Below are 20,355 nucleotides of genomic sequence, written 5' to 3'. Positions count from 1 at the left end.
TTTCCAGTTAATAATTTGATTGTTGAAATTGTATATACCGAACAGCCCCTCCCTGCTTGTCATTTCTTTTTGTTGTGCAGTTATTAAGTGTAATGTTATATACTGTAATAATATGTTTGAACGTCCGAGTGTGATTCGAATATTTACTATCCGACACAGTAATGTTCCACAACTATTTCTCCATTGTTTGTTATTATCTGCTGGTCGAGTATATGTCACAGTAAGTAGATCTCTGATCTCCTTAGACCAAGAGGAGATCTCCTTAAACAAAAAAATGTTTAGTCATTTCCAGTTTTAATTCCTGTTATATCATGTTATCCTTCCATCTTAAACTGGGTTGATAAATTACCCATGGAAATAAATTTTTGAGTCACTGCTGCAGTTTTAATAATATGATATCCCTGCATTCGAGTTACAGTACTCCCATAAAAAAATAGCAGTTAACAATCTTAGTCAGGGGTGTGTGGAGACTTTTGAAGATGGCCAGCAATAATTACCACAGTACACAGATTATCAAAGGTAACAATACATTTTAATACAGCTAGAAGAAGCTAAAACTTATAATGCTAATACATACAGTACTTAGGGTGAGGGTACCTGTCAAACGATTATTTTTCAATATTTGTAAAAATATAAATAAATAAATTACATGTGAATGAACAACAGTGTAACAACATGGTGTATATCAACAGTGTAATGTTATACAGTATATAGATCTGTATATATCACTAAGAACTCTAAACACAAACTACAATATTGTGCAGATAATAAGTCACAGTATCATGGCTGAGAATTAGACACCCAACCCATGCCTCAGAAAACAAAGGATTTGATGACATTTAGGTCCATCCTCGACCATTATCAACTCGTGTGTTACAAAAAGAGATGTAGAGAAAGACAACTTATAAGGAAAGAGTGAGGTGAAAGCTGAGAAGGTAGGGTATATTAATAAGGTAGAGGTACTCTAACTAGACGGGCTCACCATAGCCCGTGCTACATGGACATTTTGTTCTGAGTAGCTAAATCTAAAACAACAACATACACTTACTGAAAAGTTTGAAATAAAGCAGAAGTTTGGGAATAAGGTAGAATGAGAATAAGGTAGATTATGAGAATAAGGCAGAAGTATGGGAATAATGCAAAAATGTGGGAATAAGGCAGATCTATAGGAATAAGGCAGATGTATGGGAATAAGGTAATGTATGGGAATAAGGTAGAAGTATGGGACAAAGGTTACAATATGGGACTAAGATTGAAATATGGGACTAAGGTTGAAATATGGGACTAAGGTTGAAATATGGGACTAAGGTTGAAATATGGGGCTAAGGTTGAAATATGGGACTAAGGTTGAAATATGGGACCTAGGTTGAAATATGGGACTAAGGTTGAAATATGGGACTAAGGTTGAAATATGGGACTAAGGTTGAAATACAGGAATAAGGCATAGGGTTTGTACAGTACTGTATTTTTTCAGTGTCACAGAGAAAGTACAGTACTGTATTTAACCGTCTTTAGAGCTATTGGCAGCAAAAAACAAGGGTAAGACACAGACCAAATGATGCTCTGTAACATAGGTTTATGTAAGTACGGTACTGTACATCGTATGTGTTGGAAGCTAAGATCCAAGGCACATTTTTGGCTAAAGGCCCAAAAGTTCCCTAAGCTGGGTTTTGGTGTCGTCAGGAGAAGTAACTTTGTGGCTGATAGTACGAGGATCGCTATAAATCTCGTGGTCATTACCACCTTTATCGGTCTTGTCCCCAAAGAAGTGAATGGTCTGTTGGAAGAACAAAATGAAAGATGAGATAACAAAAAATTCCTTTACAATGCTTAATATTAGCCCACACTGACAGAGCTTTAAGCTTAACTAATATGTATTAACTAATTCAATCCAGTTTTCAAATTACTGCACGCCAAGTTACATTTGCTGCAGGACAAATTACCTATATTAAAAGAGGTAATCAAAATACATCTTCTTATTACAAAACATTTAGAAAAAGATACGTATGATACCAATACTGTACAATATTCCCAAACATCACATTTGATTGATTTTTAATATGTGTAATAAGAAATTCAGACACGATATGTCATAGCTTGGAAACAAACTGGTTGCAAACAATTACAGTGACCGCTCACTGATTCAGACCTCAGAGTAACTCTAATCTCTGGATAACTTGTGCAAAAGCGTGGCAGAGTTTGAGCATCATTTGATTCGGACTGAAATCCAAAGCTTTGTGGTCAGGTTATAAAATGACATGCAGGTGACCTATGTTTACAACACACAAATATGTACACAAGCTAAGGAAACAAAGTTGCCAAAAAATTACAACGTTCTCTTTAGCAGAATGGTAGATGACTGCAACAAATTAAATGGGAAGTACATAAGAAAAAAGGTAACTGCAGAGGGCCTATTAGCCCATACGAGGCAGCTCTTAATTATAACCACCCAATCCCATTCATATACATGTCCAACCCACATTTGAAACAATCAAGGGACCCCCACCTCCACCATGTTATGTGGTAATTGGTTCCACAAATCAACACCCCCTGTTACCGAACCAGTATTTCCCCATGTCTTTCCTAAAGTCGTTGGATGTTTGGAGTAAGGTTAAGAAATTTACTTTTGAAGAATGTTTGAAAGAAAATCCTAACCATTCCAGTTAATGAGGATGAATAGGATGGCTTAAGCTTTGAGGGATCTTGAACAAATCTACAAGAGCCATGACGGGGATTCGAACCTGCGTCCTGGAGCATCCCAGATGCTGCCTTAATCAACCGAGCTATGACTGCGTGTTTTGAGGGATCTTATTACAAGTCCATGACATTTTCAGACAGATTAGTAAGGATTTATACAAGCAGGATAATGTAGACTGGTTAGAAAAAGATGCTAATAAAAAGATAGAAAGGTTCAGAGTACATCTCTGAACACGAGTGTGTACAGAGATGTACTGGTGAGGTACAAGAAGGAAAGGAGGATCAGGAGAAAGAGGAGGAAGCAACACTACTGACTACGAAATCCAGTGATCTTATGACTTGTGTCGATAAATGAATTAAGGATATCCACAGTTAAAGTCAAGTTTGAAGTTTATCTCAGTACTTTAGGCTGGGCAAAGAGCTGATCACCAAGGAAGCCAACGAAAGAAGGATCTCTGAAAGAGAATAGTCAAGAGCAATTGTAATTACCAAAATGGAGTTAGAGGAGGAGAGCTACGTTTAAAAACAAAGTAGTTTCCAGTTGCATAGTGCTCCCGGCAGTATGGGTTCGAGTCACTTCTGGGGTGTGGAGTTTTCAGTTGCATATATGCCTGGGGACCATTCAGGCTTGTTCGCATTTGTGTTGCTCACATGGCCCCACAAAGTGAGATAATTTGATAAAATAACTATGCCCAAGATTACCATCAAAGTGACGTTGGGATGATGGGCAAATAGCCTCGGCTACCATCATCTTTTGTATGGTCACTGATAGTCGAGTGGTTAAGGTCTCCTGTACACCAGTTGCATAGTGCTCCTGGCAGTATGGGTTCGAGTCACTTCTGGGGTGTGGAGTTTTCAGTTATATATTTATTATTTTACACAGTTATATAGTTATTTATTATATATTATTTATTATATACTAATCAGAAATGTTAAAAAAGAAAAGTGAAAAGCTAAAAGAAATTCTGAGGTATAGCAGAGCAGGAAAAGACAAACACAAAAGTCTTTCAGATGCAGCACAAAGAAATTATGGAGAAGATTGGGCCACTGAAAACTGTGACAGGTCAGGTAACTGAAATGAGTAGCATTTTGAATAAATACTTTGTATTTACTAGAGAAGAACTTGATATTATGGCTACAGTTGAAAAAAATCTATATAAGAATGTGGTGTAGAAGACAAGTTGACTAGTTTAATGATTACCAAAGAGGAAATATTAAGCAAACAAAAATTAAAAACCCAGCATGTCCCCAGGGTCAAATGAAGTATATGCCAGGATTCTAAAACTAATGTAAAGAGCTTAGTGAGCCATTGTCTTGCACATTTAATAAATCAATAGAGTCAAGCACAGTACTGAAGTCATGGAGGGTTGTCAATGTGGTCGTGATTTTTAATAAAGATCACACGTGTCAAACTATCATTCAATTAGCTTATCATCTATTGTAGTAAAATGTCTTTAATCTATAATCATGAAAGTCATCTCACATCACATCAAATGGCTTCTCAAAAGTCATTTCTTTTCAGCTTGAAAAAACAGATTAATAAAGGGTTTACAGCATGGTTTTTAATGAGGGCCACTCATGCTTAACTAATTTACACCCATTATTTTCCGGTTTATTTCAAGCAATTGACAGCAACAAGGATTGTAGCATTCTATACTTTGACTTTAGTAAACCCTTTGATACTGTGACTCATGAGAAACATTAAACAAATTAAGAGACCCATGCTGTTGGTGGGGGTTACCCCTACGGTGGATTAGTGCGTGGTTATTTCAGAGACAGCAGTTAGCATCTATGAAATTAAATCCAAGTGGAAAACGGTTTTAAGTAGGGTTACATTTACAGCAAAGATATTAAAAGGTCTAGTATTGTACTGTACTATATAAGTATTGTATTGTACTGTACAGCACAACATTTTTGCACCACTGGGGGATCAAAATATTACCCTCTGCTACGAAAAAGCAAAATATTTTTAGTATATTTATACTGTACATTATACTAATACAAACCTCCTGCAAAAATCACTGTTTATATTTGTCTAAATATGTATAAATGCTATAAGAAAGTCCAGAATTTTTTGTTTAATTTTGTTATAAGTGGTAAAATTAGGCAATTCTCAGAAATCTGTATCAAATAATTTGAATTGGGTCTAGTACTGTATATGGATTTTTGAGGATGCAGTGTATATTATCTGAAAGGAATGAGTTAAATTTAAACTTATTTTACATTTTAAACAATTTAAAATGGAGATGATGTGTTTTATATGTAAAAGTATCACATCTCAAAAACTATTATAAACACTAAAACTAGTCTTTTGAGCAGAAAAATATTGCAGATTATTAAAAAAGACGAATCTAATACTGTGACTCATGAGAAACATTAAACAAATTAAGAGACCCATGCTGTTGGTGGGGGTTACCCCTACGGTGGATTAGTGCGTGGTTATTTCAGAGACAGCAGTTAGCATCTATGAAATTATTTATTATTTAAATCTTAGCAGCATCTATTATTAGTTAGCATCTATGAAATTATCTATTATTAGTTAGCATCTATGAAATTATTTATCTAAGTTTTACTTGCACATGTTCTTTAAATTTTTTTTATAATGATGTGTGTATGAGGGAATTTAAACCTTCGAGTTAATCACTTCAAAACCACTATGTAATTAGTGCTATTATCTACTCAGTATTCATGGTTAGGTTAGGTTTGGTTATGCTAAAAGTGTGTTATTCTCAAGCATAAATTAATCATATGTCAAATAAACTTACATTGAAATCCTTTTCCACAAAGCGTAAACAGTAAGTCTTGTCCCAACCTTTTGGAAACACGTCAAAGCTAATCTGACCACCTGACAAATATAAAATTGAATTAGTGAGTAAATATTTGCAGACAAATTCAATAAAATCAAAGGATAAAAAATAACTATACTGTATTTGTATAATTTCCTAATCAAAATGAACTTAATATTGTGCCAATCCACATCAGGAGGGAGACCTACAGAATACAAATTAAGAACACATTTTTGTTAGACAGCTGGAAAGAAATGATATATACTTTATGAAATGATAATAATATAATATAGAAATGATAATAATACTTTAACTTGTATATAAAGTATGTACAATGATAAACAAAAGACGCTCTCACACTGAACAGTAATGCATTACAAACAACCAAGCATTACCACCCCCCCCACAGCAATCACCTACGGAAGCTGCCCACAGGTTCATAAGACAAGATGTATACTGATCCTTGTGAATTATATATTGTACAGTGCAAACACATTTGCTCCCTCCTTATAAACTATTGCAGCTGAATTTGTTCCTTGCCATGACCTGTGTGATGTTCACACACAATTCCTGTTACCTCACTCTCAATTATTAGTCCTTCCATCATCTTCCTGGCCTTCCTCTCTACCTCCTCCCCCTCAAATTACCTAACACTTTCTTCCACATCTATCATCATTCATTCGCTCAGCATCCATAAATTGTCATTACAATCCCTTCAATTTTGCAGTTTCTCAACTTTTGCACTCATCTCCATGACATTCATTCCTTTCAGTGACACCCTCCTATCGTGTTACACTTGAAAAATATAATTAAAATAACTTCTGAAATTTATTTTAAAATTTTTGAACAAATATTTATGAAGGCATAGACTTGCTCTGCCACAAATATTCCGTTATACAGCATTACATCCCAGCTGATCACAACACTCATACATTTCAAAATGGAATCCTTGTTACAACTGGATTTCCAGTAAACTCTCAGCTCTAGAGCAGATTCCACTGTAACATACAGACATGCAGAGGAACGAATGATCTTACCATTTACTTTATGTTCTAGTATTCAAATATATTATGAATGATGTATTCATAAATGACTTACCTATAGAGAAAACTAAACCAGAATCAGGAAACTCTGCCTCTAAAGCTTTCACAAACTTTTCTCGGACATGGTGCTCCTGAAAAAATATAAAAGGCATACTGTACGTATACAGTAATTGACTAATACAATACAACACACTCAATTAACTCAATAAAACTTTCCAAACAAATAATTAACTGATATTATAAAGTATACAAGTGAGAACATGAGGAATACGACCAAAGCAAACTACCTTTCAGGAATTTAATTATCATTTAAGCCAGAGCCCACAATTCATTAGGAACGAGGCACTTCCAACTTACATAACGTCTACAATATGAGATTTGTGTACCTGTAGCAACTGAGGCAGTGTTACACATCACCTTCCAGCCCCCAGTCCCAAACCAGCTTACTGCTGAATAAACTGATTAACTAACTGCCTATGTCCAGGATATGAGGAAGGGAAATAATACTATTGTACCTGCGAAACTTTACAGTACATTTCATAAGCAAGAATTATAGAAGTGAACAATTAGACATAACCTATAATACTCTTGTCTGGAACCTGTAGGTGTGGGACCGGGACCTCCACCTCCCGGGGCTCGTGCGGCTCGGGCTCTGCTTCAGGAAGCCGGGGTCGTTCCTATGCTTGATGGGGCGGTTCTTCTCCGGCCATGACCACGGCGGTCTCCGGGTTTGGAATCCCTATGACTTTTTCATCAACTTCGAGGTCAACTCCGGAGCTCACAGTTCCTGTAACGGCGCTGGAACCAATTGTATTGGCATTTGCTTTTCCAATGGAGACTTTAGGCGTAGTGGAGAGGGGGGAGACCTGCTGCATGGGTAACAGCTTCTCCTCCGTATCAACCTACCCTGGCTTTGTGCCCAGCAGAGGTAGTCTCCCGAGACTGATGGATGCCTTTTACTAGCTTTGTACTTTTGCGCGGACAATCTATGCGATGGCATTAGTGACGTTTGCTTGTTTTAGTTTGAGAGTTCTGCCTCCCTGTTCGGCTTATAGGTAGCAATTTTTACCATGTGGGGTTTGTTTTGTTACACATACCTTTCTTGGTGCCAACCCGTCAATGGCAGATATGGAATGTTTCCTAACACATGGGGGTTTCCATAGGCCATTGCTTCCTTAGCCTCTCTGAGGGGAGGCCAGGTTCTGGTTCATGGTCTCCGGTAGGCAAAAGAATTCCAATCAACTGATGCCACGGTCTAATACTTACATAATCAGCCCAGTAAGCTACAAATATTAACACGTTGATTAACATATACTATATATTCATTTGTTAAAAATATGAATGGTATGAATTTACCTAGTTAAATCATAACTCATTTAACTAAAATTATTTAAGACTTCAGCATTAAGACAGATGTCAACTAATATAATGGGGTTAAATTTACATAATAACTGTTAATGCCTTTACTGATAGTTATTGTCTTATTATTCATAACTTTTTAAAGAACTGGTAAATTTTAGGATTAATTTTGACACATTTCAGTGTTCCTCGAAATATAGTATCAAACAATTACGTTCCTGGAAAGTCATTTAATAGGATTTTGCCTATCAAACCGTATTTTTGCATAGACTTCCCTTATATAATTAAAAATACTATATGTTCCTACTGAAAAATAGTCTGCACAAAGGAAAATTCCTATTTCAATCCAGAATGAGTGGAATTTGTAATTCTATAAATGATAACCAGACATAGTCTTTTTCAAACCAAGTTCAATGATTTTCCAAATGTCCAAAACACTTTCTTTGGCTTAAACAAAAATTATTTTGTGAAAACTCAATTAAATTAATATTTAAGGAGATATGGTCTAATATTCATTCTCAGAATAACAATTGTAGCACCTCCACAGGGACAAACTTTTGACCTCCAATTAAGGATATAATTTTCAAAATCAAAACCAGCTATATATAAACATTTTCAAATTAGGTACAGTGACTCTCTCATGCCTCCCAAAATTCTTGATTTTCTACACATCTTTTATATGTAGGCAGAGCTTATCAGGGGACCACAAAGAAATCCCCTCAGCCAACCACCCCATCACTCAAGACAATAATTGTTCTGCTTGTACGAAACTTATCTTTGGTGTTCAAATTATCTTATGGAAAAAGTATGAAAGTTACTTACTATTTAATTTTTACACCTATATAAGTGTATCATGTGCACCTCATCGCCTATATTTTTTTTATAGAAAACATGGAGAATAAACATTTCAGGCAACATTGAGGGGGGAATTTGAGAGGCCCAGAAAGTTTATGATTATGAAAGGGCAGATTATGAAAGTATTGAGACATGAGTATATTGTACAGTGTATCCATTCTGAGCACAACACGCTCAAAAGGAAACCAGCTATACAGTACAGTATTTTATTTTAAACAATAGCTTCAAATAAGAATGAATAGAAATTTACAGATTCAGGATATATTGAAATTACAAAATACAGTGGAACCTCAGTTTTCGTATGCCCCTGTTTTCATATTTTTCGGGTCTCGTACTCAATTTCTTAAAAAAATTTGATTCGGTACTCGTTGTTTGCCTCAGTTTTCGGAGTTTGTTTATACACGTACAGATTCACTGAGCACGTGGCACTTCAGTTTACAAGTGTCTCCTGCCTAGTGATGATTGCGTTTGAATTCTTTGTGAAGAATTTCATTGTTTTTGTGCTTTTTTTGGTTTCTGAACATAAAAGTTCTTATTATATATCATGCCATGGGTTCCAAGAAAGTCAGTGGTAATGTTCAACCTAAGAAAATAGTTGTGAGGATGATGATAGAGGAAAAACAAGAGATCATTCATAGTGAGACAATGTGATGTCTCACTACAGACAAAGTGTTAAAACGGAAGGAAAAACAAGTGTCTATGGACTGACTCTTAGTAAGACAAGCAAGCAGTGAGCCACAACTAGGTCTTACTGGTATGCCTTCAAAACGTAAGAGAGAGAATCCCAGAAATGTCATCACTGCTGTTATAATGGAAGGGGACTCCCCTTCCAAACACTAACACCTCTCCTCATCCTCCACCTTCCTCACTGTCTTCCATATGCCAACAAGAGTCCTCTATAAAGGTAAGGTATCAGAGTATTATTCCATATAAAATAAATTTTTTTAGTTAATATATTTGGGGGGTTTGGAAAGGATTAATTCAATTTACATTATTTCTCATGGAAAAATTTGTTTCAGTTTTGTATTTTTCGGTTTTGTACTGTCTCTGGGAACAGATTAAATACGAAAACTGAGGCAACCTCTGTATTGTATACATAAACAATTGCTTACTTTATCATATTCACCAAACTGGTCGCGTTCTTCCTGTGAACAACTTCGTCCAACTGGACAAACGTTGATGAGACCATTGCGGAATTCAATGAATGTTCCACGCTTCACAGGCAGGGTAATATCAGACATGTATCGCAGCGAAAAGTTAATGAACTTTTGGAGCTTCTCTTCTCCCATGTGGTTTTGAATACTCTGTAAAATTTAATTATTAAATGTCTATTAATTACCTGTCACACAACACTTAATGTTCGTTTACTTTACATCCTAAATGAAGAGTTGATGAAACTTACAAAACTGCATCTATTATATGATAACATGCATTTATATCAATCATTAGATATATTCTGGAAATAAGTTTGAAAAAAAAATGCAGGACATGTACAGGTGTGAAAGAATGAGAAGCCAATAGTCTCATCTAATATCTTACGGAACAAGACAGTTACATGTGAAATTACCCTCAATTTTTCAGTTATGTCAAAGAGATACCGTAGTTATTAAATGTTAAAAATCTAAAAAATGTGGACTGACACTGTGAAAAGCTCCTCTCTGAGCAAGATATTATGATGCTCCAGGAGGAACTGTTGATCCACAGTAGATTAAGTGTCGTTTCATTCTTAGTAAAGAAATGGGCTAAAAAAAAATTAGCTGTGGGCTGGGCACACTATTTCCCTGCATTTGTTCAACCCAAAACTGTTAAAAATCTTTGAGAAGTTAAGAATTTAGTGAGCCCAGATAGGACGGTAAGTTCCCTGGATGAAGCAGACCATTGGAGAACTACTTACTACTACACCAGAAGTGACAAAAGTTGCTTGTAAGTGAATATCGCAGGTGATTAACAAAATCTTGAATGTCAAGAAACCATCCCAGAAACTGAGACTGTCAAATGAAAATATTCCTGTGCCTATGCCTGCACTTTTACTGCTGCCTCATAAGGAACACCGAGACACAATGTCAGAGAGAGGGTAGAACCCAGCCCCCCTCCTCCCACACACTGCAACTGTCACATGGCCATGGGTATAAACAATTAATATTCCAATAGGGCAAATGCAGAAAGCGATAGCAGTGACACACTGCATCTAAAAATTCTCTATTGCACTGACTTAAAACATCCATTATAATTCATTTTTAATTTCTCTTTTTTTTTTGGTTTTAAATAAGGACAAATTTAATTCAAAACTTCAAGTACATTTATAAACAAAACACCTGGATTTTTACTAGACACAGTAGCATGTCTTTATAACCAAATGCTGGTTATAAAGACGTTATTAGGCCCAAAATTAAGTAAACAGACTAATGCCCCAATAGTCAGCCGCAGTAGTCAGTCATAAAGCCTTACAACTAACCCTAACATTCCTATTTTTGCCACCAAAATGGAGAATGAAAAGTCAACCATGGGCAAGCCTTGCATTATAAAACTTCCCTGCTAGATAGAATGCCACTATTGTCCAAACAGTAGACTAATGACTGGTTACCATACCAAGGATAAGGCGGAAGGCTGTTGCTAGGCATCCTGCATAACTTTAGTACTGTACTAACCTGTTTTCTTACACACCTTTGAACTTCAGTCTTCTGAAAACCAAAACATGGAGCCTTTTCTTGATCTGACTGATACTCATTTCCCTTTCTCAAGTTGATAATTTTCAAGACAAGTTTTGCCTTTGTATTACATTAAGGGAGGGAAGGGAGACCAGGTAATGCCACTGGAGTGAAACTAAAATGGACTACCAAGGCTCAGAAGATGACAAAATTGAAAAAAAGGGTGGTTGGCTGAAAAGGTGGAAAAGGCCAAGGCTGAAAAAGATGAAACCCTCAGATGCAAGTACAGTATTGATGTAAACAAGGGAAACTCAAGATCCAAGCCCATTAACTCTTCATGTAATTTGATTGGTTGTTAGGCTAGATTGAATAAACCACTGGTGATCATGTTGCAAGAGTTGTCGTTTTTATTCTGGCCGATTTGGCATCAACTCCAGTAACTCCTAAGCCCCATAAAGTGGTACCACAGAGACAATGAGATTATTGTTGACCAAACCACACACTGGAAAGTGTAAAGACGACGTCGTTTCGGTCCGTCCTGGACCATTATCAAGTCGATTGTGATAATGGTCCAGGATGGACCGAAACGTCGTCGTCTCTTCACTTTCTAGTGTGGGTTCATCAACATTTTTCAGGAACGTTATTGAGACTACATCTGCAAATGAGATTATTGTTGTTGTGTTATTCCTGCCTGACTGTCCATTCAGCGTAAGGAGGAGTAATGGATCAATATACTACTTCTAGGAGCAGCAGGATATTTCAAGGCTCAGATATCTAATAAATCAAGACAAATTATCATACACGTTTCAAAATCACCATCAGAACTCTGAGAAACATATGGGCTCACCTCTTTACTGATAAGTTTACCATTCTGATAAGCCACTAGACCATTCTCAGCAAAAACATATTCAAATTTCATTAGTGCTGTAAAAGAAAATAAGTGCAAGGTGAGAATAAATAAAACTAATAACCATTCAAACTTTTTTTTAAGACATCTACAAAATATATCTTTATCAATAAAAGTAATTATCAGAGGAAAAGTTATATTAGTGTTTTATTTCAATTTCCTTGTAAATAAAGAGCATATTATTTACCAACACAATTGAAACTTGAAATATAAAAAAATTAAGTAGAATGTCAAACACATTTTGATTACATATATATTGCTATAAATAATACTATGCTATACTATTTTGATACTATAATAATAATAAAATAATAATACATTTGCTATAAGAAAATTCTGAAATATTTGATCATGAATAGTGAAATGCCTCCATAGAGTACCTGGGTAATCCCGATTATCCGTGAATTACGTTATATTGTCAAAATTTTGGAGGGGATACTCATCATACAACAAAATTAAATAATATATATAAAAATGCTTAGGTTTGGTTTCAGATATTACATGTTGTTAAGCATGAACTTACACTAATACAGTAATTTATTGTGTTTTGTATAAAATACTAAAACATTCCCTCTCCAATGAAAGTGGAAAATGGGGGACTATAATGTACTGCACAGAATATAAAAACAAATATATAACTTAAAATTTTGTAATATACATTACTCAACAGCACTGATTTACCATGAAAATAAATGCCCATTACAAGAAATCGCCAACAAAATGCTTCTTTTCTGCTAGTACTGTACTGTATGTGCGCTGAAAATATTTCTAAAATACATACAGAAGTACACAAAATATTTCATATTTAGGTCATTAAAAAGCTCATCATCATATCAATGAATGGGTCTACAGTACACACTTACCATCCATACCACCAATTTGCTCTGCAATTTTCTTCAAATCTGAGCCTCCCACAAGACCACATACTGCTTTATCCTTTACTTGTGTCATAAACTCATACATATCATCGCTGATTATCTGAAAAAGAATCAGGTTTTTTGTTTATGCATATGCATACTAGAAAAAAATTCAGATTGTGGGCAGAGAAGGGTTAAGTGTACCCTTTACATTGCTGCTAGAGAATGGTGTCCCAAAGAATTAATGGATGTGTAGCTATATTAGCATATTCACAATCACCCTAAAAAACAGCTTAGAGGTCCATACAAACAAAAGTCATAATAACGTGATACAGTATATATCAAATGAACAAATCCACAAGGGCCCTGACGAGGGTTTGAACCTATGCCCTGGATGTTCCCAGATGGGCTCTAGTCAACTGTACCGCGCCATGGTAAAAGAATTGCAACCTGGAGTGCTACTGTCCCAATGAGGATCTGCAACATTCCACTGAAGCATAACCGGGGTTTCACACAATTCCCCCATGCACTCGGGCTCTGTCAACCAAATAGTTCTGCCTCTGACTTCCTTCAAACCTTACTTCAATACACACACAAATCACAATAACATGATATATGAAATGAACAAATCCACAAAGGCCTTGATGAGGGTTTGAACCTATGCGCTGGATGTTCCGAGACGCACTCTAGTCAACTGTATCAACAGAGGTCAGTTGTGCTGGCAACTTAGAAGTTTTTAATTTGAACCACCATCGAGATGGTGTTGGCTATTAATTTGATTTTAGCTCGTTATCAGACAATACATTATTACTACTGCATATCCCAACAGCTTGCTGTAATAACTTGACTGGCTTACAGACAATCGGCTTCAGTATATGAGAGAGCTCTCTCATTTGGTATGCGACAGCTTTGAGAAAAGTATACAAATGACAAAGTTAGAGCAGCCATACTTTGAACAAAATTTAAGTGATTATGTGCAATATTTGTACGTAATTCACTTTGCTCCAGGAACAATCCTGGTCATAGTTTATTGGTGAATTTTGTCAAGACTCGCTAACTTGTCTAATTTGTTGCACTGTGCAATACCGTATTATGGAATATTGGTGCGAGTAAAATTTTAGTTTGTGGACATTTTTATTAACATTTTATATATATCTTGAGATGATTTCGGGGCTTAGTGTCCCCGCAGCCCAGTCCTTGACCAGGCCTCCTTTTTGTTATACATCCCCCAGGAAGCAGCCCATAGCAGTTGTCTAACTCCCAGGTACCTATTTACTGCTAAGTGAACAGGAGCATCAGGAAAAAAGAAATTCTGCCCATTTGTTTCCGTCTCTGGTGGGAATCAAATGCGGAACTTTAGGACTACAAATCCCGAGCACTGTCCACTCAGCCATCAGGCCCTTTTCTTGGCCTGTATATAAGACGGATCCACAGCGCAGATCTTATCGAAATTTTTAAAGTACTGAACAAGTTGGATGTTGATGCAGACATTTTCCTCAAAGGGTCAGATGTAACACAAACAAGGAGCAATGGTTTCAAGCTCAACAAGCTTCAATGTAAGACTGAGAAGAGATGTTCTTCTACCCACAGGGTTATTAACCCATGGAACTGCCTACCCTGATGATCTTTTCCAAATCCATCTGGAAAAGATCATCAGGGCAAATGGGGGACATATGACAAGCCGCCAGCTTCCTGTCCTCGTCGAGGCCACTAGTGATAGTGGCTCTCAGGTAAATATAAATTTTTCACAAAATTGTTAGGAAAATCAGGCTTTATATCACATGGAAAAGCATACATTTGATACACGGAACACTAAGAGAAATCATGGATAAGAAATCTACACTACATAGAGCCATTAATATGCAATGTGCTTCAGGCAATTGTCATGCAATAATTAATCCTGCATACAAGATCTAACCAATTAGGCACAATACATACAAACCTAACCAAGCCTGACCAACTGAACCTTGTGTACTAAACCTCACCCATCGAACTTTACCAACCGAACCTTGTGTACCAAACGAACTTTAACCAACCGAACCTTGTGTACGAAACCTTACCTATCGAACTTTACCAACCGAATCGTGTACTAAACCTCACCCATCGAACTTTACCAACCGAACCTTGTGTACCAAACCTCACCTATCGAACTTTACCAACCGAACCTTGTGTACCAAACCTCCCCTACTGAACTTTACCAACCTCACCTTGTGTACCAAACCTCACCTATTGAACTTTACCAACCGAACCTTACCCACGTAACTTTCCTTATTATTACGTATTACCTGCCTCAAACGCTATATGTGTGCTAGTTGCTTTACAACAACATAAGAACTCTTGAATACATAAATAAAGCAAAAATTAAACCCTGAACCTTGTCTACTGAACCGAATGCTAACCTTAATTATTACACAATATAAAGACATCCTCGAGAAAGTAGACAATATAAAATATATATATATATTTTCCCCCACTATAATAATTTTCCATTGTCGTTGACAGAAAGCCTAGCTTGGGCTTATCGAGTCCCCCCCCCCTATTCTATAGGCTTAACTATTGACCTATCCCCAGGATGCAACCCACAAATTGTCTAACTTGTAGGTGAACAGGAGTATTAGGTGAAATGTAACGTGCTCAATCGTTCGTGTCCTGTCCTGAGGATTGAACTGCCCACTTCGAGTCTGAGCCGAGCACGTAGACCACTGTGCTACCGAAACCCCTAATATGGCCTGAAACTTTAATATAAATTATTAATATTTTAATCTAATAGAGAGAGATTGCTTGGACTTGACCGACCTTCCTGGGGGCGGTGAGCGTGCCGTCAACGTCAAATAAGAGTATCATCCCAGGATTTCTGGCCATTTTGGACAAGTGTTTGACGGACCTGAAGACCGCCACGTTGGTCCTGACGCGGCAGGTCACCTCGTACACCCCATGTTAAACTATTACTAGTCACTTCGTTCACAGGACGGCGCGCGCCACAAAATAAATCAAATATTTATTCAAGTAAAAGTACAATACATATATACAATATTAGTTACACACACAATGTGTAGATTTCTAGACAAAGTTAGTACATACTATGCCTAAAGCCACTAATACGCACAGCGTTTCGGGCACATATTTTTACCATTTCGGACACAAAACTTGCGCGTTTCGTATATAAAATAATTCATTGTACTCGCCTAGTTGAGCTTTGGCATGTCGGGGGACAGGAAGCCAGAGTGTATGTATACACTTTTTGGCTTTTATCAATTTAAAAAACATGCCCAAAAGTACATACAGTATTGTACTTTTACTTGAGTAAACATTTTATTTATTTTGTGTGGCGCGCTGTCCTGTGTACGAAGTGTACCCGTTTAACATTGGGGTGTACGAAGCCTGGGGTGTACGAGGTGACCTGCTGCGTCAGGACCAACGTGGCGGTCTTCAGGTCCGTCAAACACTTGTCCAAAATGGCCAGAAATCCTGGGATGATACTCTTATTTGACGTTGACGGCACGCTCACCGCCCCCAGGAAGGTCGGTCAAGTCCAAGCAATCTCTCTCTCTATTAGATTAAAATATTAATCATTTATATTTAAGTTCCAGGCTATATTGCCCTGGTGACTCTCTATTACTCCCTTATCTATCCTTATCTCAACTATGGTATTTGTGCTTGGGGTTCTACTACCCAAAATCACTTACGTCCTCTAATTACCCAACACAAAGCCGCTATTAGAACAATATCCAACTCTGGCCCCAGACATCACTCGGTACCCCTACTCAAATCTCTTAATATGTTAGATATTAAGTCACTGCACATTCTCTCATGTGTATTATACATATATAAAACGCTAAACTATAATGCCAATCCTGATCTTAAAAGCTTCATAGAAGGTTGTAACAGAACCCATGAGCACCACACCAGAAATAAATACAGTTTTGATATTCCTAGAGTACGACTTAATCAAACTAGAAATGCTCTGCAAATCAAGGGGCCCAGAATGTGGAATGACCTTCCCAACCATGTTAAAGACTGTACCTCTCTCAACCAGTTTAAGATAAAAACTAAACACTACCTAATAAATTCCCTGTAATCTACCTCACTCCTCTATTGTCAACCCATGTCTGTTATTTTCTTTTTTTTTTTTTTTAATCAACACTGTTTGTCAACCTATTGTATTTGTGCTGCTTTTTCAGTCATGTTCCCCCTTTTTTTTTATCTTTATTTGTATTTGTTCTCAACATCTTTTATTCTTTATGCTCAATTAGTATTAAGTTCTAGATATTAATGTTTTCTTGCCCGAAACGCATTGCGTAATAGTGGCTTTAGGCATTGTATGTACTAGCTCTATCTATATATCAATCCATTAATGTAACATCACTTGTATGTATATACCTTACCTGAATAAACATCTGAATCTGAATCTGAATCTGATTAGGGATTCTGTAGCACAGTGGTCTACGTGCTCAGCTCACAATCGAAGGGGGCAGTTATATCCTGAGGACAGGACAGGAACGGTTCAGCATGTTACATTTCACCTAATACTCCTGTTCACCTACGATCGATCGTAATGTCTGTTACATGCTGCAATATTTAGTTATCACTTTATTAAAGCTTTTAAATAATTAACACTTCACTTTTTGGGTAGATTAAAGTTGAAACAGAATGTCATAAGCAGGGCTGGTGTTATGAACAAAGATGATTTATTAAATTGATTTATTTAGGTATTGTATGTACTACCTCTATCTTTAAATCAAACAGAATATTTGTACTGTAATTCTGCAACTAGGTATGTACTTTTCCTAAACAAATTATTATTATTATTATTATTATTATAAATGGGTGTGGAGCCTTTAGCTGATCTTTCCTGTGATTGGCTGTTGTTGTGAATGTCAACAAAGAATTTCTACCAATGAAATACAAGCACAGGAATTCTTGCCTCAGCCCAACAACCCGCCTTATGGGCTGCTGCTCGGCTATTGATAGTGCTATGTCGAGCTAACAGCTGCATTTTGAAGGGTGGCGTCTTGATAGTTTAATTTGATGTCAACAGATGGCATAAGCTGTATTATTATTACTTCCGAACTCCCTTTTAAACACTGATCCACAAATCCACATTATGATAAGTTTTTATGGCATGCTGGCATTAGGTAACTGGAGTTATGCAATTACTTTTTTATTTTTTATCTACTGTTAAGGATATCATCATGGAACAAAGACTTTTTTTATCTTTATTTAAGAAAATACAATATAAATCATATATACCTAAGTTTTACAAGGTAATACTACATTACATATACAGTAGTATAATTCTCAGTAAACAAGTGTTTCATTATCACAGAACATGATCTTTAAAACCCCTAAATGGTATACTTATTTTTCTTTAAATGATTTACAAAATTGGAGATTATATTTACATTAATTTACAGGGGAAATTATTACATTTATATATATTTTATATAATTCTCAGTAAACAAATTTTCCATATCATCAACAAACATGAGCCATAAACCCCAAATGTTATACCTGATCCTGCCTCACAAGAACTTCAATATTTTGTTTACTGAGTAAACCTCCTGCCTGCCTATCCACACACAGTAACCCTCCTGCCTTCCTATCCACACACAAAAAATGTAATCAGAAAGTAACATAATTTTTGTATTCTTAATTTTCTTCCATTTTATGTCAATATGAAACATTAAAAACCTTATTAACTCCACTCTAATACTGGGTCCACATAAAGCTTTAAGAGTGTCTCTAATCCAGTTTACAAGAACAACTTTCTGCCTACAGAAATAAAATATATGCATATTATTCTCAATTTCAGTACATTGGTACATCAACAACCTATCATTAGTAGGAAGGGTCTCATGAATATAGTGATACAATAGCTCACGTTGTTTTGGGGCAATACATTTAATTAACATGAAGGTTTGTTTGCTCATATTACTTGCCAGCTAAAGAGTGGATATGCCTCAAAATTCAAAAATCAAATTCAAAAGCCTCTACTCTAAGAACTATATTTGGTAGTATAACATCATGCACTTGTTTACTGTTCATCATTAGAAAACCTTCAATATTACAAATCCGCCTGAGAACATCAATTGCACATGAATAAAAGTGTGGTGAAATAATGGCAAGGTCAGTATACTCTGGCATATGTATCAAGGTCAGTATACTCTGGCATATGTATCAAGGTCAGTATACTCTGGCATATGTATCAAGGTCAGTATACTCTGGCATATGTATCAAGGCCAGTATACTCTAGCATATGTATCAAGGCCAGTATACTCTGGCATATGTATCAAGTAGCTAACACATAATTTACAAAAGTAATTTCCTAGCGCATTTACACTATTACTCTGCATTATCTCCTTTCTAAAGGTAACACATAAGATTGGCAAAGACTTATGGTACACATTCAGTATTCCAGTGTAGGCTGCTGATCCCTGCCTCTCTATATGCACTAGGCGGATAGGCATAGAGAACCGCCTACCCGCTGAAGCCGTAAATGCCAAAATTCTATTGGGTTTTAAAATACAGCTGGAAATATATATATATATATATATTATATATATATATATATATATATATATATATATATATATATATATATATATATATATATATATATATCACATATATTATAATTATATAAGAATAATATCCACTATCTCTTGAGAGAGAGAGAGGACGATTTCCCCCTTGACCACTAGTACACACGAACGACTCACTCGCCCTTGACCACCAGTACACACGAACGACTCACTCGCCCTTGACCACCAGTACACACGAACGACTCACCCGCCCTTGACCACAAGTACACACGAACGACTCACTCGCCCTTGACCACCAGTACACACGAACGACTCACTCGGCCTTGACCACCATCACAAACAAACAAATAAAACACGGCTTTGAATTTTTTCCACAAGGAATCGTTTAAATAAATAATAAAATATAAACCGACCAATTAATTTACATTGTAATTATTATATAAAAAATCCGCATTGGCAAATCACGTTTTAGAATTTCATAATAGAGCTGAACAGAAAATATAAAAATTTCCTGACTGAATGCCCACTTCATGGTGATCGGATTTCATTAAATTTCCGTCATTAGCTCGATGGGGGAAATATCTCTGAAAAACTTTTGTTTAATTCGATAAAATCTCTCATTATGCTAATTACATTTAAATAGGTATTAAGTGCTCCCAAA

General features: G+C 36.2%; 1 protein-coding gene and 1 long non-coding RNA gene across 3 annotated transcripts in view; one reads left to right on the top strand and one right to left on the bottom strand.

Annotated features, from left to right (window-relative positions):
- Window positions 1-545: 545 nt before the first annotated feature.
- On the bottom strand, window positions 546-16,246 carry Pmm2 (phosphomannomutase). Its single transcript, XM_045726917.2, has 7 exons — window positions 15,949-16,246; window positions 13,159-13,273; window positions 12,236-12,312; window positions 9,853-10,044; window positions 6,582-6,657; window positions 5,463-5,542; window positions 546-1,777 (listed from the first exon to the last, which is right to left on the bottom strand). The coding sequence occupies exons 1-7, from the start codon at window positions 16,012-16,014 to the stop codon at window positions 1,640-1,642; spliced, it is 744 nt and encodes a 247-aa protein (XP_045582873.2). The 5' UTR covers window positions 16,015-16,246; the 3' UTR covers window positions 546-1,639.
- A 311-nt stretch (window positions 16,247-16,557) lies between these two features.
- Window positions 16,558-20,355, top strand: part of LOC123745743 (uncharacterized) — a 178,730-nt gene continuing 174,932 nt past the window's right edge. For both annotated transcript variants that reach the window (XR_011225714.1, XR_011225712.1), the window contains exon 1: window positions 16,558-16,673. This is a non-coding gene — a long non-coding RNA (uncharacterized lncRNA). The remainder of the gene's footprint in view (window positions 16,674-20,355) is intronic.

The sequence above is a fragment of the Procambarus clarkii genome, chromosome 88 (assembly GCF_040958095.1).
Source record: "Procambarus clarkii isolate CNS0578487 chromosome 88, FALCON_Pclarkii_2.0, whole genome shotgun sequence".
In the NCBI taxonomy this organism is placed as follows: domain Eukaryota; kingdom Metazoa; phylum Arthropoda; class Malacostraca; order Decapoda; family Cambaridae; genus Procambarus; species Procambarus clarkii.
The sequence above is the reverse complement of the archived record's forward strand: the minus strand, read 5'-3'. Positions and strand labels throughout refer to the sequence as shown.